Below are 26049 nucleotides of genomic sequence, written 5' to 3' on the forward strand. Positions count from 1 at the left end.
TATGATCACGGGAATTGGTCTTCGTCGTCGCGTGCATTAGCTTACGGTTCAGCTTTTGCGGCCAGTTCTACGCTTGTTAATTAAGAGAGAAAAATCCGTCCCAGACACATCCACACACATACTATTTTATTACATGAATGAATATAAATTGTAAAACTGAAATCATGAGCAGCTTCCTGAGCAGTTTGTTATTGAATTTAATATAAACTGAAATTGTACATGTATATAAGTGCAATCCTGGACATGACTCTTACTCAAGACGTGTGCTAATAAAAATTAAAATAAATCGTGTCTAGGAGCAATGGCGTGGAGTCTGACTTCAAAGTATATCGGTTTCCGTTGTAATGTATGGGTACGACTCCAGATAAAAAAACATATCACGAATTTCTTTGACCCGTAGCAACGTGAGCAAATTTGCTAGTAAAAAAAATTACAAAAAGCGATCAGCCGTTCAGCAGCAGTCCAAAAAAAAGCGTCCCCCCCGCCCCCCCCCCCGGCGCACCCCCCCCCCCCGATAAAAAAAACCGTCCCCTGAGCAAAGCAAATCAGACCAACTTTTACAGCAAGGCAGCCCATCAACCACCTGCCACCGCCCGATGCAGAATGCACGCGTGAGATCAGCCCATCAAACCTCCCTGGTTCCCTCTTCCCTGCCTCCTCTGTCCTCTCCTCTCTTCCGGAATCCCGGTCCACCACCTGCCCTGCTCTGGTGCTCTCTTTCTTCCCATTCTGCCGCCGCCTCGGGGACGCGCAGACCTAGCACTAGTAGCAGAGAAACACCCGAGATGGCGATGGCGATGGCTCTGCGCCGCCTCGCGGGCGTGTCCGGCTCGCCGTCGGCCTCCGCTGCCGCGGCCGCGCTGCTACTCCGGCCGGCGCTGACCCGCCCGATCTCCACCGGCTTCCGCGAGGAGCGCGACACCTTCGGTCCCATCCAAGTCCCCAACGACAAGTGCGTGGTTTCCCCCTCGTCCCCATAGATGCATAGCAGCTTTGTCCCGTTGATCTTATTTGTCGCGCGTTGTTTTGATCTGCTGGTGTCGCCGGCAACTAAGATGCTGTGGTTGATCTGGTGGGTTTCGGCTGTTGTGTTTTGTTTCGGGCAGGCTGTGGGGCGCGCAGACGCAGAGGTCGCTGCAGAACTTTGACATTGGCGGGGAGCGCGAGAGGATGCCCGTGCCCATCATCCGCGCTTTTGGCGTGCTAAAAAAGTGCGCCGCTAAGGTACAAAGTGAAACTGTTTTTTTTAGTTGTTTTCTGCGCGTGGTGGGTGGATAGATGCATTTCGTTGATTATACTTTGTGGGCACTGCAAGCTGTAAAGCAATTTCTGTATTCCATGGAAGGAATGGTTGTAATAAGCAATGCTTGATGTGCCCGAATTTATTTTCCATCTGATATATTATTCAGTGGTTATGATTGTATTTTGGAGTATATAAGATCACACAACTCTGGATTTTCCTGTTTGTTGTGAGCCACCAAGTATCTGTTTGTTTGACTTATCATAAGATCACAAATGGGATATGCTAGTTACAACTTATAGTTTGTTTGATTTATTAAATATCACGAGACTACTTTCTAATTTCAGATAAATTCCATATTAGATAGGCGCTTCTCACTTTGTTTTTAACCAATTTCAGATTGCTCTGTAGATCACATTAGACACAGTTATTGGTGCCAGCTCGAACTTTTCTATATACTTTCAACTTTTCACTTTGGTAGTTTGTAGGCTAGTTGTAAGTATCATTTATGTATGGATACCTTTCCTTTTCCTTTTTCTTTTGAAGGTGAATATGGAGTATGGCCTGGATCCAACAATAGGGAAGGCCATAATGCAGGCAGCTGAGGAGGTCGCAGAGGGAAAGTTGGATGATCACTTCCCACTTGTTATCTGGCAAACTGGCAGCGGCACACAAAGCAACATGAATGCCAATGAGGTTGGTGTCCTACACATCCAATATTTTTACTTCAAATCTTTCACTAGAAGTGTCAATTCTAAAGTAGTATGGCTGTTGATTAGAATAGTAATCCCTGCTAAAGTGTGAAAAGTTAAGCTTCACTGTCCAAACAGTGGGCAAACTGAACCTACCTCCATCTGTGCTCCACTCTGCTGATTGTCTGTATGCAAAACAGTAAAAACAGTATTTACTTTTCCTGTTAAGCTAATGCTCATGTGAATTTTATTGTTTACTTAGCATGTTTTTGCCAGCTGTGCCATATCGTTTATGATCTCTTTTCCCAATTTAGGTAATTGCAAATAGGGCAGCTGAGATCCTTGGACACAAGCGCGGTGAGAAGTTTGTGCACCCAAATGACCATGTGAATAGGTCACAATCTTCAAATGATACATTTCCCACTGTAAGCTTTAACTATTTTTAAAATTTTTATTTCAGTATTACTATTACTGCTGCAGATGTTTATTATTCATGCTGTTGACATTTCCAGGTAATGCATATAGCGGCGGCCGTTGAGATAAATTCGAGGTTTATCCCAAGTTTGCAACAGTTGCATGATTCACTTCATTCAAAAGTATTAATTTCTCATTTCCTTCCATGGGAACTATTTTACTATTCTTTGTCAAATGCCTTTTATAATTTATTGTGACCCTTTTTGTACTATGCTTGTTAAGTGCCTTTTGTATAATTATATCATGACCCATTAATATTATATTAGCCTACTGCGAATTTGTGCCTATTGATTATATGCACCTGCTGATTAGGGATTCAGATCGAAGTTGAAACATTAGAAACTTAGAAAATTGTCTAGGGCATTGCTTGTACAAGAACTGCATAGTGGCTCCTAACTCTATACAAATTCTGTAGCAGTCCGTTAGAGTCGCTTAATTCTTTTCCCAATTGAAATTCGTATTAATAATTAGGTGCTAATGAGGTAACCCATACCCTGGTGACCACTTCATACCAATTTGTGCATGCTAATGGTAATATGTATAAGCATCTCTTATAAAGTTCATTCTTCTTCCTTTTTTTCTCCAGGGCATCTTTTTATTTGTGGAGTGGGTTAGTGGGTGATTTATTTTTATGTTCTTTTTTTTAAAAGTTCCTGCTATCCGTGTTTTGTTGTTATAAATTGATTTCAGGGTAATCTGTTTTCTGATTCATAGTTTACTTTTGCTTTATGTAAATTCTAGGATGGAATGGAACAAGCTAGCTAGCCACCCATGCATATACCACACATACAAACCCACAAAGACTATATAGCTAGGATAGAGTATAGGCACCAATACTACAGTATATATTTTACAAACCTGAAACATAACTGAGAAACAAAACTATATAATACGGAGTATATAGTAGCAGTCTATAGCAGAGTAACCATCTGGTACATATAAACAGTTCTATATGTACGCCTTGAGTTGTTAGTAACTCACGAACCACTGGGTGTCATGCATCATCACGCGTGCGTCGAATCACTTCGCCACATACACCGGCCAGCTCGTCGATGCGGCTTGGAACGAAGTAGCTGGTGCAGGGCGCTCGCCGGCGTCATCGATCAACGCGAGAGTCAGAGAGGGACGACGACCTACTGCTGGTGCTGGGCGGCGCCGGCGGCAGAGTTGATCATCATGGTGGGGGTCGACTAGGCGGCCGCCGTGTGGTCCCAGATGCTGCTGGCGGCTTCGTCGAACACCTCGGGGGGCACCTCCTGGAAGCCCTGCAGGCCGAAGTCCTCCGCCTCGGGCAGCCGCATCATGAAGTCCTCGAAGTCGTCTGGCTCCTGGTGCAGAGGCACCGCCGCTAGCTCGCGGATCATCTGCTGGTGACGCTGCATCTCCATCGTGGTGGTGGTGTTGTCGACGTGGCAGCCCTGCGCCTGCGGCACGGCGGGCGCCATCATCACGCCGCCGCATGACGACGGCGGCGGCGTCATCTGGAACGTCTGGTGGTTGTTGTAGTTGTAGGTGGGTGAGGCTGCCGCGGCCGCCGTGGTCACCGGCGACGAGCTGGAGTAAGAGTTGGAAAAGGAGCCGTAGTTGGACGGCGACGCGTCGACGGAGTAGCTGGAGGAGTACCGCATCATCATCATAGGCGCCGCCGCCATGGCGGCCTGCTGCTGCTGCTGGAGGTACTGGTGGTGGCGGTTGTGCCCACCACTAGCAGTAGCAGCAGGGCCAGCAGCCACAGTGTCAGGGGACGGAGACGACACCGCGACCGCCGGTGCTCCTCCTCCGCCTGCCGCAACCGCCGGAGGAGGCAGCTGCAGGTTGAGGTGCGCGCAGTCGCCGTAGAGCTGCCTGGCCACGTTGTCGTAGGTGTGCGCGGCCTCGAGCGCGCTGTCAAAGGTGCCAAGCCAGAGGCGCGCGCCGCGGTTGGGCTCGCGGATCTCGGCCACCCACTTGCCCCAGGTCCGCTGGCAGACGCCGCGGTACGGGCACTGCTGGTTGTCCGGCCCGCCCTTGCCCTTCATGCACCCCTTGCGCGACTGGCGCAGCGGGCAGCACCTGCGGCTACCGGCGGCCCTGCTGCTGCCACCGCCGCTGCTGTTCTTGTGCTGCTGCGGCGGCGGTGGCGGTAGAGGCTGGTGGTGCGTACCTTGCTGCTGGTGGACCTGAAGGTGGTGGACGAACTGCTGCTGTTGTTGCCGTCGCTGTTGCTGCATCGCCGCCACCTCCATAGCGATCGGCGGCAACCGATGATCCATCTGGACCAGCTTTGTCCCTCCGTCCGTCCGCAGATCGATCGATATGGCGATCGACCGGCGGCGATGGATGCTAGCAATGCAACCCTTGCCTGGGTCTCGGTGCCTTGTGTGTGTGCTGTGTGAGGCTCCCTGGCCCGGTATATATAGACAGTTGGCAAGGCATGCAGATGGAGCACTGCAGGCCAGGCAGCAGTCTTTCAGTGTGCGCAATGAAGACAGGCGGGCGGGCGGGCAGAGAAGCCGGCGCATGGCACTGCATGGTGCCTCCATGTAGAGGCGGCACCAGGCGGGGCCTGGGCGTGGGGCCACGCGTGGGGCGCAGCGCGCCAAGTAAGAGAGGCGGGTGACACGAAGGGGTGGGGACCAGCGGGGCGAGACACATGGACACCTGGGTGGGCTCCACAAGTCGCAGCACAAGGGCCACGTGGCGGCCGAGGCGACCGGGCCAGCCCTAGTGAGGTCACACTGATGCAGCCCACCCGCTCAGCCCATGGACGCCGATGCAGATGCAGCCACTGCCTGCCATCGGCCGTCTTCTATCTATAAGTCATCTATCTATCCATGAATCCATCTCCATCCATCCATGGACTGCGCCGATCCGCGAGCCACAGCCATGGCTTGCCAGCTGGACGCTGGGATTTGGATATGGATCTGTATCTGGTCTGCGAGCCCTACCTGCGCTGCCTGCATCATACCGCTGACCCTGGTCTCCGCACGCATGCAACGACAGACTGACAACTTTGCCCTCGGCCCTCCCTCCCTGTTTTTTTAGTAAAAAAAATAGTAGGAGTATATTTTTGCGGCAGTAGGCATGCATGGGCAGTAGAAGAGGCCGTTGCTGTAGATGGGCAATCGAATGGGCACAAATAGATGATGATGTGGACGCGCGGTAGAGCAGTAAATGGTGTACAAAAATAAGGGTAATGGTAGATGGTAGATAAGCTTGTTATTAGTGATCTCAGCACTTAGATTACAAATTGACTGAAAAGATTGAACAATGCGCTCAATGAAACTAGTATAACGAAGCGAATGGGTCTGTAGCCTAGTTGGTCACAGGAGCCTTAGTTGCAACTCAGTTCCTGGGTTCAACTCCTGGTGGAAACGAATTTAAACAGGCCTGTCCTCGTCGGCTGTTTTCCCAAGTTATACGTGTAACCACCTGAGTCGCTTTCAGCGAGATGCACATTGCCGCAGGCATGTGTCCTGGGCGCTCGGTGGTAAGTCCAGGGCAGCTGGCCTTCTGGGTGTTTTTTGCCCTGCACGTGAGAAGTTTGTTTTTAATCAATGCAGCAGGGGCGGTCCTTCCCCTGCAGGTCGATTTTTTTTTAAACTAGTACAACGAACCCCACATAATATGTGTTGACTTTCAGCTGAATAGCTGATTAAACTAATGTTGGTTTCCTTGACATGTTAACCTATGGTTGGCAGTGCCAGTAGCTATATGTAACACTATATTTCTGTATTGTTATATAGTAAATTTTGTTTTAATGAATTTGCTAACCTGACTGTGCAGACTGTTGAGTTTAAAGACATAATTAAAATTGGACGTACACATACCCAAGATGCCACCCCGTTGACTCTTGGACAAGAATTCAGTGGTTACACTACACAGGTAGGATTTATTCCAGCATCTTTTGTTGTCTTATTTATTAACTATATGCACTTAAGATTAACAGGTAGACTTAGTAACTGTTTATGACTCTATGCAGATCAAATATGGAATTGACCGTATTAATTGTACATTACCTCGGATGTACCAGGTACTATACTGCTAATGTTTGTTTTCTTTACAAATTAGCACTACTGATAATTACCTTGCCGAGCAGCTTGCTCAAGGTGGAACTGCAGTTGGAACTGGCTTGAACACTAAGAAAGGGTAATTGTCAATTAATGTTTGAGATAATTTGTTTACATTGATACATTTGATCGATAAATTTTAATTTGGTTTTGGATTAAGTCCATTTATGGCCCCTCAACTCTGGCGTTTGTCTAATTTTAACCCCCAACTATAAAACCGTTTAACTTTGACACCTCAACTATCAAAACCATTTAACTTTGACACCTCAACTATCAAAACCGTTTCATTTTGACCACAGAGTCATCTGAAGAACTGCTTTGGGTGTCAAAATTGAACGGTTTTGATAGTTGATGTGCCAAAGTTAGACAAAAGCAAGAGTCGAGGGGTAAAAAATGGACTTAATCAAGTACTTTAGTTTTTTAGATATTTATGCAAAATTATACATTTAGATTTACTTCTTGAGTTACCTAGTAGTCTATCACCATTTACCTCGGGAAGAGAATCCATGTAACCCTGTCATCCAGAGTGTCATGAGCCATGACATAACCCAGATTAATCTGTTCATTCCAATTCGTTTCAATACTATCCAGTTTCTTTTCCAGTTTGACCTCTCATGTCTACTTCTGGATTAAAAGAAGTGAGACATGGAGATTTGAGTATCCAACCCAAATTGATTTTTTTTCTTTTATATGGTTAATCATTACTAATCTTATGGTACTTGATTTAGGATAACTTTGAAACAGAGTGTTAATTCCATGCTTTACCTAAGGCGTTCCTTTCATTTATTAAATACTTTAATTTCAATCTGTCTTTTCAGATTTGATGTCAAAATAGCTGCTGCAGTGGCTGAGGAAACAAACCTACCCTTTGTGACAGCAGAGAACAAGTTTGAAGCTTTGGTTAGTAACAATGCACACATATAAATCTTATACTCTGATCTGCCACTAGCCACCGAAGGTTTCGCACAATTTTATTGGATATTGCATGACATTTTAATTGCAGTGTCTGAGGCTATAACTGCCTGCAGACATATTCGTCCACTAAACACAGATATTAGGTATTTGCAATGGAAGATGATTTGTGGAAGATAATTATCATCTTCTCCATTTATTCCATGCTACCTTAGATCCATGCGTATAAAACAAGGAATTTGTTAGTGCTTAGCAGTCGAAAGTGCATTTTTAATATGTTGCCTCAGAAAATGAAAATAACAAGTATTTGCGAACTGAAACCAACGGACGCAAATATCATCTGTTCCCAAGTTGAGCAGATGAAATATTAAGATGTGTATGTCATTTTCAGTTATTTTATTTGATAGTTGTTAGGCTTTGTTCTTTATGGAAGCAAAATCCAACCACTTCTTGCTTGTATAGTGTACTTAGTATGGCTTTTGGTTTTATTGTCTCGCTAACTTTTCTTTTTCTAATTTTGTATTATTCGGACCCTCTATTATGTATTATCTCATCACTGTATGTTCTCATCAGTTTTTTCTTATAAGTAGGCAGCGCATGACGCTTTTGTCGAGAGCAGTGGAGCGGTAAATACAATTTCTGCATCTCTTATGAAGATAGCAAATGACATACGCTTGCTAGGAAGGTCGTTATTCCAATCTTCTATTTTTATAAATGATTTTTTTCTAGCATTCTGGGGGCATGCACTAATATTTCCAACACAATCACAGTGGTCCTCGATGTGGTCTTGGTGAACTAATCCTACCAGAAAATGAGCCTGGGAGCAGCATTATGCCTGTAAGCAGACCGTTAGTATATCATGTTATGGTTTTCATACGTTTATCAAAATAAGACATCATTCCGAAGCTTCTTTTTCAACTTGTACTTTTCAGGGAAAAGTTAATCCAACCCAGTGCGAGGCTCTGACAATGGTTTGTGCTCAGGTACACAAATAATGTTTGTTTTCTCTTCTGAAAATAATCAAATCTCCATATTGTATTTTTGACAAACATTTTTCTTGTTTGCTTTATGTTCTTGATGAACAGCTTTTCCTTTATTTGAAAAGCATTTATGTCCCATTGGTATACCATTTATTTAGTCATATATATTTATGTTATGGTTCTCATAATCCGTATCAAACTCATAATCCTAGTGAGGACTACATATTCATCTATTATGATGTTTAATGGTTAAGGTGATCTGCACCTCATAACTACCTTCCAGCTTGCTTAGTTAGTCAGAAACATTTTTAGGGAGCAGTTGTAATTTCCTGTAGAAATTACATATATCTGAGTCATTTAATTTGTCTGATGCAGTGCCTTTTACTATATTTTTAAAACTAAATTTTCGATAAGTAGCAAGAGCATCTGAATAGCGATCAATAACAAATAATTGAGTTGGTAAAAATGGATGCTACTAGCATATCTGACAAATGAAATATGCTTATATGAGGTGCCCTCCACCGTTACTTTCTGCAAATAAGCCGAAATCTTGGTACCTGACTGGGGCTGCTGCTGAACCATATTTTGTCTTGACATTCTATTTCTTTTTGCATTATTTATACTCTAGCATATGCATTTGACTATCTGAATTTTAACAATTTCAAATAACTGTCATTTGGATTATGGCATTGCAGGTTATGGGTAATCATGTTGGTGTTACAGTTGGTGGTGCAAATGGGCATTTTGAACTGAATGTTTTTAAGCCAATGATCGCAGCCGGACTACTTCGAGTATGCTTTCTATTATAATACCTCAATATGCTTAATTTACTATAGGAACTTTTTCTAGCCTCATAATCCCTCTTATTGTTTTAGGTACATAATGTTAATGTGAATTGGTAACTTTAACCTCCTAAATTTTTACTGCAAGTGTCTTTAACCATTCCTTTTTTCATCAGTCATTGAGGTTGTTAGGGGATGCATCTGTGTCCTTCGAGAAAAATTGTGTCAGGGGAATTCAAGCAAACCATAAGAGAATTTCACAACTTTTGCATGAGGTAACAATCCATCACATAACTACTGAGTACTCGCAAAAGATATGTGTATAAAGTGCAATACTTATTTCTCTTCCCTTTTTGTCCAGTCTCTGATGTTGGTGACATCTTTGAACCCTGTAAGTAAACTGCAAATTTGCCTTTTTTTTAAATCTCTGTTTGTAGTTGTAAAAAGTAGTGAGTCATGCTTACTTTTGGAATGAATGCAGAAAATTGGCTATGACAATGCTGCAGCTGTTGCTAAGAAAGCCCACAAAGAAGGAACCACGTTGAAGGTGATCTTGCTTTACTTATTTCACTTTGCCTTGGCCTTGCTCTGCGGTGTATAATGCATTATCTTAGCTTAGGTGACTTGCGCACGTTGATATCTTGGCCTGGTTGCCTGAACCATTCAATTCTTAAGGCATTAGATATCGAAAACTTGAATCAGGACATTAATCATGTGATATAAGTTCATTCTCCATTCCCTCATCTATTCATATTTTGTAATTTTCATTGATTTTACATTCTTTAAACTTCTTCCATGTTATTATACACCTAATCCTTTCTTGATTTTATCTTTTCCCCAGAAAGCTGCATTAGACCTTGGAGTATTAACGGAGCAAGAATTCCATGAGCTTGTTGTCCCAGAGAAAATGATTGGTCCTTCTGATTGATAACCCCATGTTCACTATGTTTCTTTGAAGCATTGAGGTTGCCACATCCGCGAGTTCTGGTGGTTTCCTGTGATGCCAACTTAATGATTCTAGTGCACCCGTAAATAAACCAAATAATTTTTCATATGGTCATTAGGTCCTCTCAACACTGGAGAAATGATTTTTGCATGGCGGATGGTACCTGAGAAAACAATTGTATGCTTGTTCCAATAGGACAATAGGGCACTTTGATGCATGAGGCACCTTCCATTCTCCAGGCATCAGTCATTTTCGCCAGCATATGATTCAACTGGAGCGTTTGGACACCCTGCGTCCTTGTTAGCCTCATTATCAGATGCTGCAGCATTGTCTGGAGTGGGATCCTCTTCCTGTTGTTCCCCAGATTTATCTTTTATCTGGAAATCTCGTGCTACACTGCGCTTGGCATTTCTCAAAAGGTTTACCTTAGTGAGTTTGCTTAGCTGTATTAGATACTTCTCATAATCCTCAATCTGATAAATTAGATCAGGGATACATTTGGTTTCTCTTCTAATTTTAGCGATGTTCGCCTTTCTGGGTATTTGCTGATTCTGCAACACAAGAAAACAGAAAAAACAAGTTAAAACCACAGTTATAGAAGCCATGCGCATCAATGCTGAATTTAGAAGATGAAAAAGGCCTGTTGAGACACAAGGTCGTAAAGGGGAGTGGTGAGCATCTTGCAAGTTACTTCAGCCAGTTTCTGAAACTTGAGGCTTGGAATGGATTGTGTGTAGCCTTTAGGTGCAATCTGGGACTATGACATGCGAGTTAAAAGCTTGTAGAACCTGGCAGTCAATTTCAGAAAGTGTTCTGCTTGAGTATCTGAGAATGCAAAGTTCAAATCAGGCCACAAGTAGAAATGGAATGAAATGGACATATTATGGTACCTCACAACATACCCTTAAGGCTCATATGTGCAAAGGAAGAGAGGACTTGAACTACTGATGTTGATCTCGAGTAGAGTGCGTTCTCCAAAGCCAACCTTAGCATTATTTCATCTGCTGGTTGATCTTCATCAATGTTAGCAGAATCATAACCTAATGTAAGCATTGCTTTAAGCTTTCCAAGACCCCAATCCAATTCAGTAAGAGATGACTCAACCATTTGAAGTGAGACAGCAGCAAGTGAGCTCTTCGTTTTACAGTTAATTATATGAAATGTATCAGAAGAATCTACGTCATCTCCAGAGGTCATTAATATCATCAACTCAGCAGACACGTCACAAACAAGAATCATGTCATCTGGAGGTGGTGTAAGATGTATAGCTAGCTTTACCATCTCTCGTGCGAAACTAGGACTTTGCCTGGTTTTCTTTTTACATAGATCTGTAGCCCGTTTTCCAATAAGATCCTTTGTTCAAGATGCACTTTTCTTGAAATGCCCAAAATCAATTCAGTTACAGCCTACAGAAATGAACAAGAACTTTAGTATATCAATTCAGTTTTCTTTATATGCTGTTTCATGATAGTTGATTTATAAAGAGTTATTCTCAACAGAAACACAACATTTGCATAGTACAACAAAGCAAAGGCAAGGAAAGTGATCAGAGTACTTTCCACCAAACAAAATAGAAAGTGCTCAAATTATGACTGTACAGGTAATGCCAGCCTAGAAGACCCCTCATACTTCCTATGAAAATATATTGATGTTTTAGGTAACTGGTGACTGTAAATTTAAGCAGGCTGAAATTACGTGAGTGTGCAGACATCTATAATAAATAGATAACACAGAAGCATCTAGTGTGCTACCAACAACAACAACAACAAAGTCTTTAAGTCCCAAACAAATTGGGGTAGGCTAGAGTTGAAACCCAACAGAAACAATCAAGGTTCAGGCACGTGAATAGCTGTCGCACTCCTATCTAAGGCTAAGTCTTTGGGTATATTCCATCCTTTCAAGTCTCCTTTTATTGCCTCTACCTAAGTCAACTTCGGTCTTCCTCTGCCTCTCTTCACGTTACTATCCTGACTTAGGATTCCACTACGCACCGGTGCATCTGGAGGTCTCCGTTGCACATGTCCAAACCATCTCAAACGGTGTTGGACAAGCTTTTCTTCAATTGGCGCTACCCCTAATCTCTCACGTATATCATCGTTCCGAACTCGATCCCTTCTTGTATGACCGCAAATCCAACGCAACATACGCATTTCCGCGACACTTAGCTGTTGAATATGTCGTCTTTTCGTAGGTCAACATTCTGCACCATACAACATAGCAGGTCTAATCGCCGTCCTATAAAACTTGCCTTTTAGCTTCTATGGCACCCTTTTGTCACATAGGACACCAGACGCTTGTCGCCACTTCATCCACCCTACTTTAATTCTATGGCTAACATCTTCATCAATATCCCCGTCCCTCTGTAGCATTGATCCTAAATATCGAAAGTTATCCTTCCTAGGCACTACTTGACCTTCCAAACTAACATCTTCCTCCTCCCGAGTAGTAGTGCCGAAGTCACATCTCATATACTCAGTTTTAGTTCTACTAAGTCTAAAACCTTTGGACTCCAAAGTCTCCCGCCATAACTCCAGTTTCTGATTCACTCCTGTCCGGCTTTCATCAATTAGCACTACATCGTCCGTGAAAAGCATACACCAAGGGATGTCCCCTTGTATGTTCCTTGTGACCTCATCCATCACTAAATCAAACAAATAAGGGCTCAAAGCTGACCCTTGATGTAGTCCTATCCTAATCGGGAAGTCATCCGTGTCTCCATCACTTGTTCGAACTCTAGTCACAACATTGCTGTACATGTCCTTAATGAGCCCGACGTACTTCGTTGGGACTTTATGTTTGTCCAAAGCCCACCACATAACATTCCTTGGTATTTTATCATAAGCCTTCTCCAAGTCAATAAAAACCATGTGTAGGTCTTTCTTCTTCTCCCTATACCGCTCCATAACTTGTCTTATTAAGAAAATGGCTTCCATGGTTGACCTTCCGGGCATGAAACCAAATTGGTTCATAGAGACCCGTGTTATTGCTCTCAAGCGATGCTCGATAACTCTCTCCCATAGCTTCATAGTATGGCTCATCAACTTAATTCCCCGATAATTTGTACAACTTTGAATATCCCCTTTATTCTTGTAGATCGGTACCAATATACTTCTCCTCCACTCATCAGGCATCTTGTTCGATCGAAAAATATGGTTGAACAGCTTGGTTAACCATACTATAGCTATGTCCCCGAGGCATCTCCACACCTCGATTGGGATACCATCCGGTCCCATCGCCTTACCTCCTTTCATCCTTTTCAACGCCTCTCTAACCTCAGATTCTTGGATTCTCCGCACAAAGCGCCTATTGGTGTCATCAAAAGAGTCATCCAACTGAAAGGTTGTGTCCATATTCTCACCATTGAACAATTTGTCAAAATACTCTTGCCATCGATGTCGGATCTCATCCTCCTTTACCAAGAGATGCTCCCTTTCATCCTTAATGCACTTAACTTGGTTGAAGTCCCGTGTCTTTCTCTCACGAACCCTAGCCATCCTATAAATGTCCTTCTCTCCTTCCTTCGTACTCAAATGTTGGTAAAGATCCTCGTACGCTCTACCCTTTGGCACACTTACAGCTCGCTTTGCAGTCTTCTTTGCCACCTTATACTTCTCTATGTTGTCCACACTCCTGTCATGGTACAAGCGTCTATAGCATTCTTTCTTCTCCTTAATAGCCCTTCCAATTCCATGTTTTTAAATTGTATAATAGAGCCAATTCCTAAGGGAATCAATCAATCAGGCCGATTAGTTAACTACTCTCTCCGTTTCAAATTATAAGTCATTTTGGCTTTTTTTGGTACATTAATTTTGCTATGTATCTAGATATAACGTATGTCTAGATACATAGCAAAATATATGTACCAAAAAAAGTCAAAGCGACTTATAATTTGGAAGGGAGTATCTTTTAGTATGCTGACAAAGAGACCTGACCATCCTAATTCTACGTGTGATCCAGTAAAATTTCAAACCATCCAATGCTGCTTTCAATCCCAGATCACAAACATATTTACCTCAGATTCACGTAAAAGTGATTGGGTAAGAAGTCTAGCATATAACGTCTTCAATATGTTCAAAAGCATATGGACATTTCTTGTGCTTCGATCTTCAACCATAGTGGTATCATTATTGTCAAGATCCACAGCATCCATCATATCCTCTATATTTGGCGGAGCTAAAGATATTAGAAAATCAATGACATCACTAGAGTGATCTCCTGAAACACTTGGCTCAAGGAATTTTTTTAGGCATGTCAGAGCCAAATATAACTGATCCTTTTTGCACTCAATGTTTTTCTTTCCTTGGGTCATGTTCCTCTTGCTTCCACCATTTTCTTGAATTGGATCTAACAGAGAACACCATACGAGCTGCATTATTGGCTGGCATAACTTTTTAAAATCTTCATGCAGCTTTATTCTGAAGCCCCTACTGTCCTTTGATGCAAGTGATTTCGACAATTCAAGAAAGGCTTTCAGTACAAAAGATGTCAGATTGGAGCTCTGGTTCAATGTAGTTTGGCTAGGATGCTGACTAACGTTGTTGTAGTTATCAGCATGGCACTGCTTGACACACATTACCGAAAGCTCATACAAACTCGAATCTGCAAATTTACCCCTCTTTCCATGAAGTTTCTGCAATGAAGCATTAGAATTCTCCCTGGGTTCATTGGTGTGCTTATCTGTAGCATCACAAGCATTCGCTCTTCTCCGTGCTATCCTTTCCCTACCATTGCTCATTTTTTTCTCAAAGCCACTCTGCACATTAACAAGCTCCAGTATTTCTTTTTCTATCATTTCCTTCGATTCATCAGAGGCTTTCTCCAGTTTTGAAGCAGCAAAATCAACAAAAACCTCAATGATTCCAAGCATAGCAAAGTTATGACAGTGAGCAACCTCCGATGGTGAAGAAAGAGATCCAGCTTCTTGGCTTTGTCCTCTCTGGTCTGTCAACATGCAGAAATTATAAGCGCAGAAAAATGTCCTCTTGAATAGCATTATTGTGCTCGGATTGGCTTGCTTTATCTATGACATATCACACACCTGCGAGGGATATCCTCAAATACTTTTGGATGCTTGATAGAGCTTTCACGAATAAATCACTTGATGATGCTCGTCCAACCTGAAAATAGATTGGGTTATAAAAACATAGAACAAGACTAGAACGAGAGGCATAACATCAAAACCTTAAGCTGTTTATCAACAGAAGTCAGGAGGAGATAAATCAACCTCATTATCTTGTGAAGCAGCAAAACCAAAGCACTTCCAATATGCATCACGTGGCCGTTCACATTTACTATGTTGCTTAATTTGTAGAATTCTTGAGATACATAACAGCAGACAATCTAAAGGTTCCACGATGCATAGTTTGGCATGCTCTACTTTGAAGCATGAACCAATTTTAAGAGGGCATTCTGCATCCTAAAGCAAATCAGAAACAAAAACTCATGAGACCAACTTCATTTTGCAAGGATGCAGTCAAGAGGATTACAACATATTTTCAGAAATAAGGGTCTACATCGACCAACAAACATAAACAGAAAAAAGGGTCTATCAGGGAGTGTTACCTTGAGTAATAGTTTTGGAAGCGAGGCCAGAGGAAATCAAGGACATTGTCAGAAACAGCTGGATCAGAGGTAACAATACATATAAGATCCTCATACAAGATCTCTTTGACACTGGCCTGCAAGAGCAAACTAATTATGCTGGGAACTGTATGTCTTACTACAGATGAAGCAGTTGCTTGGTAGTACATCATAATGAAAGCAGTGAAACCTGATGCGAGAGACTTCTCCGAAGCAATCCACTTAGTTCCCGAAAGAGACCCCTACCAAACTCTAGATATGTTTCAGGCTGTTGGCTAGAGCTTGGCTGACTTGTTGAGTCTTCAAAAGGACTGGCTTCATTTTTCCTGCTTTCGGCAATAATCAGCTCAATTATAGCATTTGTAGCAGCAATTCGGACCATGTCCTCCCTCTTGAACATCGCCTTTCTTACAACCAGTATTATGTAATCCTGTAAAAATACACTTTAGAATAATCAAACGAGTCTTTTCCAGCCACATAAGCACAAAATATTGTTAAGGCTGAAGACCTTCAGATCACGGCTGAACTTTGTGAGTGGCAAGACGCAACTGATCAAACCAGTTGATATCTTGTCATTCATAAAAGAAAAATAATCCAGCAACTCCTTCAAATGTGCAATGAATTCCAGCATTGGAAATGGATGACTCAAAATCAAGCACCCAAGCAACCTGCAATGAAAAGATGGTCAGACATTTCCTCAAAAAGAAAAGGTAAACATATTGAACTGTAGAATACAACTTGTGCTTTGTAAATTTTGACTAGGGTTGCTATGTCGTATGACCTGAGAACAGGCGCACTTTGCTGAGGCTTTGCCGAGAGAATCCGGAAGTTGCACTGTTCAATTATCTGAGTTTTCAAAATTGAAACACACCATGTCATATCAAATAAACCAATTTCTAACTATGATCCGACTTGTTAAGACAAAGGTCATGCTGTTTCGATACGTACCTCAGTTCGTGCCATTTCATGGATCTCAAACAATGACTTGAGCATATTAATGCCTATTTCTTCGGTGTTCATTACTCCTTCACCTAAGCCACCTTCCTCCCCTTGATCACCATCTGAGACTTCTAAAAGGAGAAAACCCACCTGAACAATGCTTGGCACAACATGCTCCCTCCCAACAATGCTCTCGTCGACCTGCATATAAGACACCGTATACACCCCAAAAAGGACTATGAATCTAAGCAGACTTTATGATCAGTTCACAACTGACATGGCAGGTTGATTTAGACAAGGCCCGATCTTCCAAAAGGTATGGTAGCGTCGATTGGTGAAGACTCGACGTTCACGATCTAGGCTTCGAACCAAGATTGATTCGGACCCCCGCAACCGTTACACCACTGCTCCGTTGGTTATCAACCACGCGAACGTGATTGACCTCGCCGAGAAGGCTTTCCTGCAAGCGAATCGAGAACACAAGCAAGAACGGGATGAACGCAATCTGAAATTGCAAATAAATATGAGGCTTATGATAACGAGAAGGGGTTCAATTCTTTATTCAAAAGGACTAATCGCCACAAGCGAACAAGATCAAGAACTGGAGCCCTGGTTCACAGCAAGCGGCTTTGGCGGCGACAGTTGCAGCAAAACAACGTCTGTTTCACGAGTAAATCAAGAACTAAACAAAACCCAAACCCTAAGAAGAGCGACGACTGGTATTTATAGAGTCTTGGGCGTCACCCCCCTGGACGCGCCCCTAATGGGCGCAAACACGATACACGGTCCAACGGACCAAAAGACGGTGTCGCAGCACCATGACAGATTTTGGACGCTGACTTGTTTCGATGATTCCCGTTGATTATGAAGGTCTTTTGACATAAAACCAATTGGGTTGGCTTACTTATCCAATTAACTTTCCATCCATATGTGGATCATCGAAAACGAAGTCCGGATGCGTTCTGGGTGACCAATTTAAGGCAGACTGGTCCTGGAACCCGAGACAGACTCGAACTTGAGTTGCTTTGGGCCTCCACCTCGGGGACTCGAACCGAATTAGCCTCGGACCTCCTTCTTGACTTGGACACCCTCGCTGATCTCCTTGGTCTCCATATGGTTCTCCAAGCATGGTCATATATATGGAGGTCATGTCCTCATCATCCTCCCTTTCTTGACAAAAAAACCGTCCTCGGCGTCGATTTTGTTTGAAGTCGATCCTGCACAACATGAGGACAAACGAGGTTTCCAAAATAATAGGAATGGACAATGTTGTGAAAAAGAATATGACCACATGTCCAGATTTGTAGCATGTCTTGCCCTACAGACATGTAGTCTGCTTGATTGAAATACACACGATCTTTGCCAATACTATCCTGCAAACGATTAGTACTAACAAGAAATATATGCTCCCTATCTTTGGATTCCACTTGTGTTCGAAAAGCAAAACTAGAGGAATATGGCATAACAACAGTGTTGATTTTACTATCCTCTAGTTGATCATTAATTTGTACAACAAAAGGAGAATTCAGATTTGTATAAATATAAACTCGTTGTATCAAATATTGCTCTTGGTTGTTATATTTGCCAAAAATATGATATGTATGTCTAGAGAACCATGGCAAATCAGCATATGCATAAAGTTTCTCCTCTAAAGAACTAAGATTACACGGAACATCAAATTCAATGTAACCAAAAGTATTTAAAGAAGACAACAATTTCAGTTCATCAACTTCACTAGCATTATGAATAACAAGTCTATTTTCAGCACAAGTGCTTGATTTCAGCACACATATATCATGATCATTCTTCAATGATTGCATAGGTATAACATAAATATCATCATGCAAGTCATCTTCATCACAAGAAACATCAAGCAAATCATCTTGTGACAAAGGTAAATCAAGCGAAGGCTCTACTAAAATTTGCTCTATCATAGCATGATTGGTGAAAAAATTCAGCACATCAAGAGAACTCTCACCTTCTATGAGTTTAGCATCATGGGCATTACCTTTGCTCTCATGTTCAACAGGGGTAATAGTTGATAGTTCTGAATTTTCACATGAGGCTGTGAGCTTCTCATTTTCTGTCACGTCATCCTCGCTCTTTTCTACCTTGTCATGCAAAAGGTTAGGCATAGCAGGAGGAATAACAACAGACTCTTCCTCTAAATGGTGCACCTCATCATATGAAGTCAAAACAGGAGATGGATTAACAAAGGTTTCTCGCATAAGAAGTTTCATATCATTTCAAGTTTGAGGCTTATCAGAAGGATCTAAAGACTCCCACCAAGATAAAGTAGAATGTCGCAAAACACTAACTGCATTTTTTATCTTCCTCCTTGGACACATAAAGCGAGTAGCAAATATGTTATCGATGGTAATTTTCCACTCCATGTACTCATCAGCACATATACCATCATAAGTCGGTGGATACGAACAACCTGTCATTGTTAAAAGACAGCAAAAGACAACACAAAAGTATTATCCTTATCAACTACTTAGGTTGTGGACAAGGAAAAAAACAAGACACTCAACTCTCAAGCATCTTACCACGGTCTTACAAGTGTTCTTACCAAAGTAATAGGCGGTGTAATCGGTCGGTGACTGTGATACCGTTGTAGCTTGAGTGTAACAGTTGCAAGGCGAACCTGTACTTGGTTAGAAGAAAGTAGAGCTTGGACAGGCACAATATAGTAGCAAGGAATAGCAATAATTTAATTCAGAAATTGCAAGATTGAAAAGTAGTCCCAAGCTAGTCTATGTCGCTGGCCCAAACTGGTCCTGAACCTAGTTCAAGCAAGCAATACAATACAACTCAGCACAAGGACTCAAAAGGATGCAAGCACTTCTGAACTTTTTTTTCACTTTCTTTTTCTTTCCTTCTTTATTTTTTTCTCTCTTTTTTTAGGTGCGGCTTTTTTTTCCCTTCTTTTGGTTTTTGCACCTCTTTGCCTTTTTCTTTGTTTTGTGTTTTTTTTATCTCACAAAAGTACGCACATAAGAGATTAGACTTTAGATATTTTCACCGTAGAAGAAAAATACTTAACCGAGAAAGCCGTAGAAGGAATTGCTAGACAAAACAAACTCAATCATGCAACCCACTACGTGACTATTTCATATCCAAAGAAAAACTAGAGATCAATCTGATGCAAGCCACACTAGGAAACAAGACTTGACACTAGACCAAGAACAAGATCAGAACACAACGAACACTAAGACGCGGCGAGGGACGACAGTTCAATAAAGCAAACTAAAATTAAAAAAATTACAAAGGCACAGCGGGGCTATAGGACTAGAGATATGTGATAGTGTATATTTTTTGGCTTTTTATGGACTATAGGTAAAACAAAAAACAGTAGCAATCTAAAGGAAAAAACAAAGTTCTACCTAACGGGCAACAAGGTCTCTGATACCACTTGATGTAGACAAGGCCCGATCTTTTGAAAGGTATGGTAGCGTCGATTGGTGGAGACTCGACGTTCATGATCTAGGCTTCGAACCAAGATTGATTCGGACCCCTGCAACCATTACACCACTGCTCCGTTGGTTATCAACCACGCGAACGCGATTGACCTCGTCGAGAAGGCTTTCCTGCAAGCGAATTGAGAACACAAGCAAGAACGGGATGAACGCAATATGAAATTACAAATAAATATGAGGCTTATGATAACGAGAAGGGGTTCAAGTCTTTATTCGAAAGGACTAATCGCCACAGGCGAACAAGATCAAGAACTGGGGCCCTGGTTCACAGCAAGCGGCCTTGACGGTGACAGTTGCAGCAAAACGACGTCTGTTTCACGAGGAAATCAAGAACTAAACAAAACCCAAACCCTAAGGAGAGCGACGGCTGGTATTTATAGAGTCTTGGGCGTCACCCCCCTAGACGCGCCCCTAATGGGCCCAAACACAATACACGGTCCAACGGACCAAAAGACGGTGTCGCAGCACCCTGGCAGATTCTAGATGCTGACTTGTTTCGACAATTCCCATTGATTACGAAGGTCTTTTGACATGAAACCAATTGGGTTGGCTTCCTTATCCAATTAGCTTTCCATCCATATGTGGATCATCGAAAACGGAGTCCGGATGCGTTTTGGGTGACCAATTTAAGGCAGACTAGTCCTGGAACCTGAGACAGACTCGAACTTGAGTTGCTTTGGGCCTCCACCTCGGGGACTCGAACCGAATTAGCCTCGGACCTCCTTCTTGACTTGGACACCCTCGCTGATCTCCTTGGTCTCCATATGGTTCTCCAAGCATGGTCATATGTATGGAGGTCATGTCCTCATCACAGGTACTATGAGATATGAATCCCTCACAGATTTCAGTAATCCCTTGTCCACACATTGAGTGGCCCGTGCATATTCCTCTTCCATACAATCCGGTAACCATTTGCACCGCCTGAGAGACACCAGCCTTTGATCAGAACAAATTTCTAGAGCAAACATGAGTAATTATAATAGGTAGAATAACGAGTTGACCCATCACCTTGACATTCGGTAATCCCGGCGGGACACCACGGCTGCATCCCGGAGCACATTCACGGCACCCTCGTTGAACCTCCGCACCCTGGCCACGAACAGCATCACTGCCACCGCGAATCCACTGAGAGCGCTCGCGGCATTAGCCTTGACGACGGCCAGGTTCTCCCTCGCTAGCGCGGGGTCCTGCTTGACCGCGAACGCGATGTTCATCAGCGCGGTACTCTCGACCTGCCGCGCGATGGACGGCGGCGCGCGAACGCGGGCGCCGCGGCGGCCGCCGAAGAAGCGCAGGAGACCCACGAGGACGACGCGCGGGTAGAGCGGCTTGGACGCGAGCAGGAAGAGCTGGTAGGCGAGGGCCAGGAGGTCCTGGGCATCCGCACTTGGGAGGAGGGAGATGATCTTCCCGAGGAAGGCGGGGATGTGGGTGCGGTAGGCCGACGGGAGGTCGCGGAGGAGTGCGGCGACGGCGAGGAGCGTGGAGGAGGGCCAGCTGGGCGTGGAGAGGAGGGCGGCGAATGTGGTGGAGGCGGAGGCAGGGGAGGGCGAGAGCGCGAGGATCACCGGGAGAAGGGCGAGGTGGCCCGCGGGGGAGGCGGCGGTGAGCGAGGCGAGGATGTCGGCGAAGTCATCGGGCAGGAGCTCCGGGAGGAGGGGCACCACGGCGGAGGGGTCACGCGAGGCGAGGCGGAGGACGGCCTCAGCAGTAGGCGGTGGCGGCGGAGGTTGCTGCGACAAGGGCTGACTGGAAGAGGCTGTGGCCGCCGACATCGCCGGAGCGGGAGACGGCGGCGGGCAGTTCGGATGTTCGGGCGGGAAATGAGTGGGGTTTTCCGTCGCTTGAGTCCCGCGAGGAGCTTTCTTAACAAGCTTGGTCGTTTCGTAGCCCAGATATTGGGCCGGCCCATGTATACCGTGGGCTTGGGGTAGGCATCTGACCCGGGTTATAGAACTTTTGAATTGCGTCCTGTGACTTGTGACTACGATAACGAGGGGTGAGGACGTCCTTACCTCCGGACCCTATCTTCCCAAATAAAAAAATATCTCTCACTTCATCTCACGTGCTCGTCATAGGCTCCCCACTGCTTCCTCCACCCCATGCTTGTCGCAAACAGCTCTGCTTTCTCTGCCCCGTGCTCGTCACAGGCTCCGCTCCGCTTCCTCCGCCCTGTGGCCCTCGCGCGCCTCTGTGACGCCAGGCTCCAGCGTTTGAGTCGCACCTCCCGCTCTTTCCCGCCCTCATCGCCGTCGCTGGTACCGGCGTCCTCCTCATCACCTCCTCCTATGGCTTGAGACAGCGAGGCTATTGCAGCCGTGCTGTACTTCGCACCGGCATCGAGGCTCCTCACGCCCTGGTAGCGGAAGAAGCTCGCGGGGGGCTAAGTCCGTGGTGCTCTTCACTCCGCCGCATACCAGCCCCGATCTACCCATCGAGGCGGTTATCAAGTTCCTCAGTGCACCCGACTTGGTGGTTGCCGCCCACTAGAGCGCCGCACCTAACATGTTGCAAGCGTTTGTTATAAATGTTTCAGATGTTTCAGAGATATGTTGCAAGTTTTTCATGTGGATATTACAAAAGCAGATCGGAATATTGCATATGTTGCAACTATTTTCAGAGGCATATTGCAAGCATTTTTTATTTGGATGTTGCATACATTTCACACATGTTGCAAGAGTATGTGTCAGCGCAAAAACGTGTCAATGCGCCGGACACATAGCAAGTCAGAAGGATCTGCTTGATGGATCAAGGCTGGAGATCCGCTTGGCTTCAATGCAGGGTTAGTCGATCCTGTGAATTCCTCCCGAGGCGTGCTAGTCAATTTGACCTGTAATTGACAAAGAGAAAAAGTTTATCAGTAATTTAAGGTGGAACATGCTAATTTTGCCCAGACAATTCCAAGTGTGCCGCTTCAGGAGCAGCTAGACGAGAAAAATCAACTAAACGGCCGATACACGAAGAAATCGGCTGTTTACGGACTGTGAAGCTCATGGGTCACGATTGATTTTATCTTGACAAGTACAATGCACGCAGATGTAAATAAAATCATCAGCTAGGTGAGTATTGCCAGTGTAAAGCGTTGAACCGATGAATCTAACGAGAAAGGATATAACATACAAATAAATCGACTGTTTAGTACAAATGGATCTACAAACGCTCTGAATCTAATATGTTACCATCAACAGTGAGGTTTGATCGGATCGATGGCATCTATGATGATAATAACAAACCAAAACCGAAAAATCCATAAAACCATCTATACATCGATAGGCTTTCTGAAGGACATGCTATATGTGTGAGGGCTCAAGCAAATTGGCTAAAATAGCCGATTCAGGTGAAGAGGGACTACAACATGTGAACAATCGACTATTTAACATGGATAAATCTATGAACTCATCAGACTTAACCTGTTATCTCTAACAATGGGGTTTGACCGGATCGATGGCAGCCGTGATAAAGACGATAAATCAAACCTTTAAAGTACATAGATCTATCCACATTTAACAGAATCTTGTAGACACATTGTAGGCGTTAAAGCATTGGTGATCGGCTATTTAGCCAATGCAAGCATAGCAAACAGTTAAGGTCATGCCCGATCGAGAATAAATCTACCAACTAGCATCTTCCAATCTAAAGTGCCATCAGTGGGGATTGACCGGATCGTTGCAGCCATAATAACAAACTATAGACCGGATTCAACTAGCCAGCAAACCTCTTCAAGATCATGCGTGCCTTAACTGTGTACTATGTGTGATCAAGATCGAAGTAGAACAACCGATGAAACATAACATGTCGCTCAAAGTAAGAAACATCATATTGTAACAAAGCAAACGACGGACTAAAAGGATATGAGACCGATATAGATCGATCTCGATTGGGCAAGTTGATATTGCTGAAAGACTAATAACAATAAGAACATCAGCAATATCGGTAACTTAATGAATCTACCCGAAGGACGTCACCCTTAGGTAGAGCTGATAACTTGACCTTAATCTAATTCAAGCAGTGGAGGTCGAACTTAACCGATGCAACCGTACTTAAACTATATAAGAATCGATAACTAGCTTATACTAGAGTTTGCAGTGGAGGTCGAATTTAACTGATGCAGTCGTACAAATAGAAGTATAAGCCATGACGGTACTTATAGACAAGCTGAAGGTCGACTAGACCGATGCAGCCTTGCTTGTTGAAGAACTCATCGAGATCTACACTACTCCTACTCCTAAGGGTTGGCGTAAAGCCAAAAAAAGTAACTTGTATTGATTGATTAGATCCCTCTTTACAATAGCCGGGGTCCAATATTTATACCCAGAGCATAAGCATGAATCCTACTCAAGTACGACTTATTATAATCTTTGGTATAAAAGAAAATATTCCTATCTTAAGATAACTTGGACCTTAATCTTTCTCTTTTTGTAGAGTCCGACATGTATTTCCTGACGCCAACCGTAGCTCATTGTCGTTATCTGCTGACGTCATCCGAAGAGAGCCGATTCTAGTGCCGCATCCAAATCAGCTGATATGGATTCTTATGCAATCGATTCCTTGATTGACATAATCTTGGAAGCTTCGAGTTCCCGCGTTCTTCTCTCTAAATTTTGGTGTAAACACATGCCCCCCAATTTGATTTTATTCTAAAATTCCTATTTACCTGTTTATCACGTCGCAACCGTTTTATTCCGAGATATACGCATGACTCCTGATTTCTTGGTCCGAGTCTTATATAATATACCAATAGTATCTTTTCCAACTCACTCGGTCCATTTGCTTTCCCCTTCTTTCTCGAGCAAATCGTAACAGCCGATGTCGCCATCGCTAAAGCCTCAACCCTAGCAAATCCTCTACCCTATCAAGCTTTTATTCGAGCGATCTTACTCGGATTCAAATTTATTTTGGCTGCAATGGCGACCAGCGACCACGTCCCTGAGGTATGTTTACAAGTTCCCGCTTTTCAAATACCAGCCGCTACCCTGCATTTTCTTTCTTCTCAAATTTATTTAATCTGATTTCTAGGAAATGAGGAACGACATCTTGATTCCATCGGCCGTTGCTCCCAATGTCTATTTTCTCAGGCCTATGGGTGACCCTGATCCATCTTATTTCATCCGTCAAGAAACCAACTAAATCCCCTTTAAACAATCTATAGTGGATTTGTCCTCCTGGAATACCAAAACTCCCTTCAGAAACTGGCCAAAAATACCTAGGGGATGGGGAGACTGGTTTCGTAGGGTATCTGATAAGAAGGCCGAAGATTGGGAGGTTTATGACTTGAATCAATGCTTGACACTCTCGTTGTCTGAGATGGAGCGGAACGATTCACTCATGATTTCTGTATCTTATTTCTGGTCTAACACCCTAAATGTTTTTGTTTTTTATCATGGCCCAATGACCATCACTTTGGTCGATGTTTACATGTTGACCAGCCTTAGAATAACATGATCAATGCAACCTTATGACTTTTTAAGTGCCAGATCCATGAAATTAGCCAAAATATCAGACTACACAGGATGGGTAAGCTACATTCTAAACCATGTTGGAGATGGGTCAACTGTTAGCAAAAGAGAATATGTATCCTTCCTGAACATGTGGTTAGAAAGATTCATCTTCTGTGGGTCATCTTATGGTCTGACTTATAATCATAAGCTCATGGCAGAGCATCTGGCAGTAGGCGCTAAAATTCCTCTTGGCAAATATCTGTTGAAATCAACTTACCATTTGATGCATCAGGTGGCCGCTCAACTGCTGAAGAATGAAGCAGTGCACACCATCAACGGTCCTTGGTGGCTAATACAAATGTGGTTAAACTTGTATATGCATAAGATTGTAAGGCCAAATCTCCAGAATTTGAGCTTCCCTTCCTCCAACTTTGATGAGGAATACAGAGGTAAAGAAGAAAGAACCCGCCAGTGCATGAACTATGGTGAAGCCGCATCGGCCATAATAATTGTTGTCGATGTTGGCCATCTCTTCAAG

General features: G+C 43.6%; 2 protein-coding genes and 1 pseudogene across 2 annotated transcripts; 1 reads left to right on the forward strand and 2 right to left on the reverse strand.

Annotated features, from left to right (window-relative positions):
- Positions 1 to 667: 667 nt before the first annotated feature.
- LOC136543041 (fumarate hydratase 1, mitochondrial-like) lies at positions 668 to 11528 on the forward strand. Its single transcript, XM_066535616.1, has 17 exons — positions 668 to 952; positions 1107 to 1224; positions 1787 to 1936; positions 2247 to 2357; positions 2445 to 2528; positions 6172 to 6270; positions 6368 to 6418; positions 6485 to 6534; positions 7274 to 7355; positions 7958 to 8052; positions 8138 to 8204; positions 8300 to 8350; positions 9043 to 9138; positions 9306 to 9404; positions 9491 to 9520; positions 9611 to 9676; positions 9971 to 11528. Exons 1-17 carry the CDS (start codon positions 786 to 788, stop codon positions 10055 to 10057), a joined length of 1503 nt encoding a protein of 500 aa, XP_066391713.1. The 5' UTR covers positions 668 to 785; the 3' UTR covers positions 10058 to 11528.
- Positions 3597 to 4631, reverse strand: LOC136496822 (dehydration-responsive element-binding protein 2C-like). The gene has a single exon (XM_066492579.1). It carries the CDS (start codon positions 4629 to 4631, stop codon positions 3597 to 3599), a length of 1035 nt encoding a protein of 344 aa, XP_066348676.1.
- On the reverse strand, positions 10318 to 21848 carry LOC136543030 (uncharacterized; annotated as a pseudogene).
- Between the last annotated feature and the right edge of the window lie 4201 nt (positions 21849 to 26049).

This window comes from Miscanthus floridulus, chromosome 1, assembly GCF_019320115.1.
Source record: "Miscanthus floridulus cultivar M001 chromosome 1, ASM1932011v1, whole genome shotgun sequence".
Taxonomy (NCBI): Eukaryota; Viridiplantae; Streptophyta; class Magnoliopsida; order Poales; family Poaceae; genus Miscanthus; species Miscanthus floridulus.

Bases quoted from the DNA above. Each gene is read 5' to 3' on its own strand.
- LOC136543041 (XM_066535616.1), top strand. From the start codon at position 786: ATGGCGATGGCGATGGCTCTGCGCCGCCTCGCGGGCGTGTCCGGCTCG. The intron at 953-1,106 runs GTGCGTGGTTTC...TGTTTCGGGCAG, and splicing joins ATCCAAGTCCCCAACGACAA to GCTGTGGGGCGCGCAGACGC. The intron at 6,271-6,367 runs GTAGGATTTATT...GACTCTATGCAG, and splicing joins TCAGTGGTTACACTACACAG to ATCAAATATGGAATTGACCG.
- LOC136496822 (XM_066492579.1), bottom strand. From the start codon at position 4,631: ATGGAGGTGGCGGCGATGCAGCAACAGCGACGGCAACAACAGCAGCAG.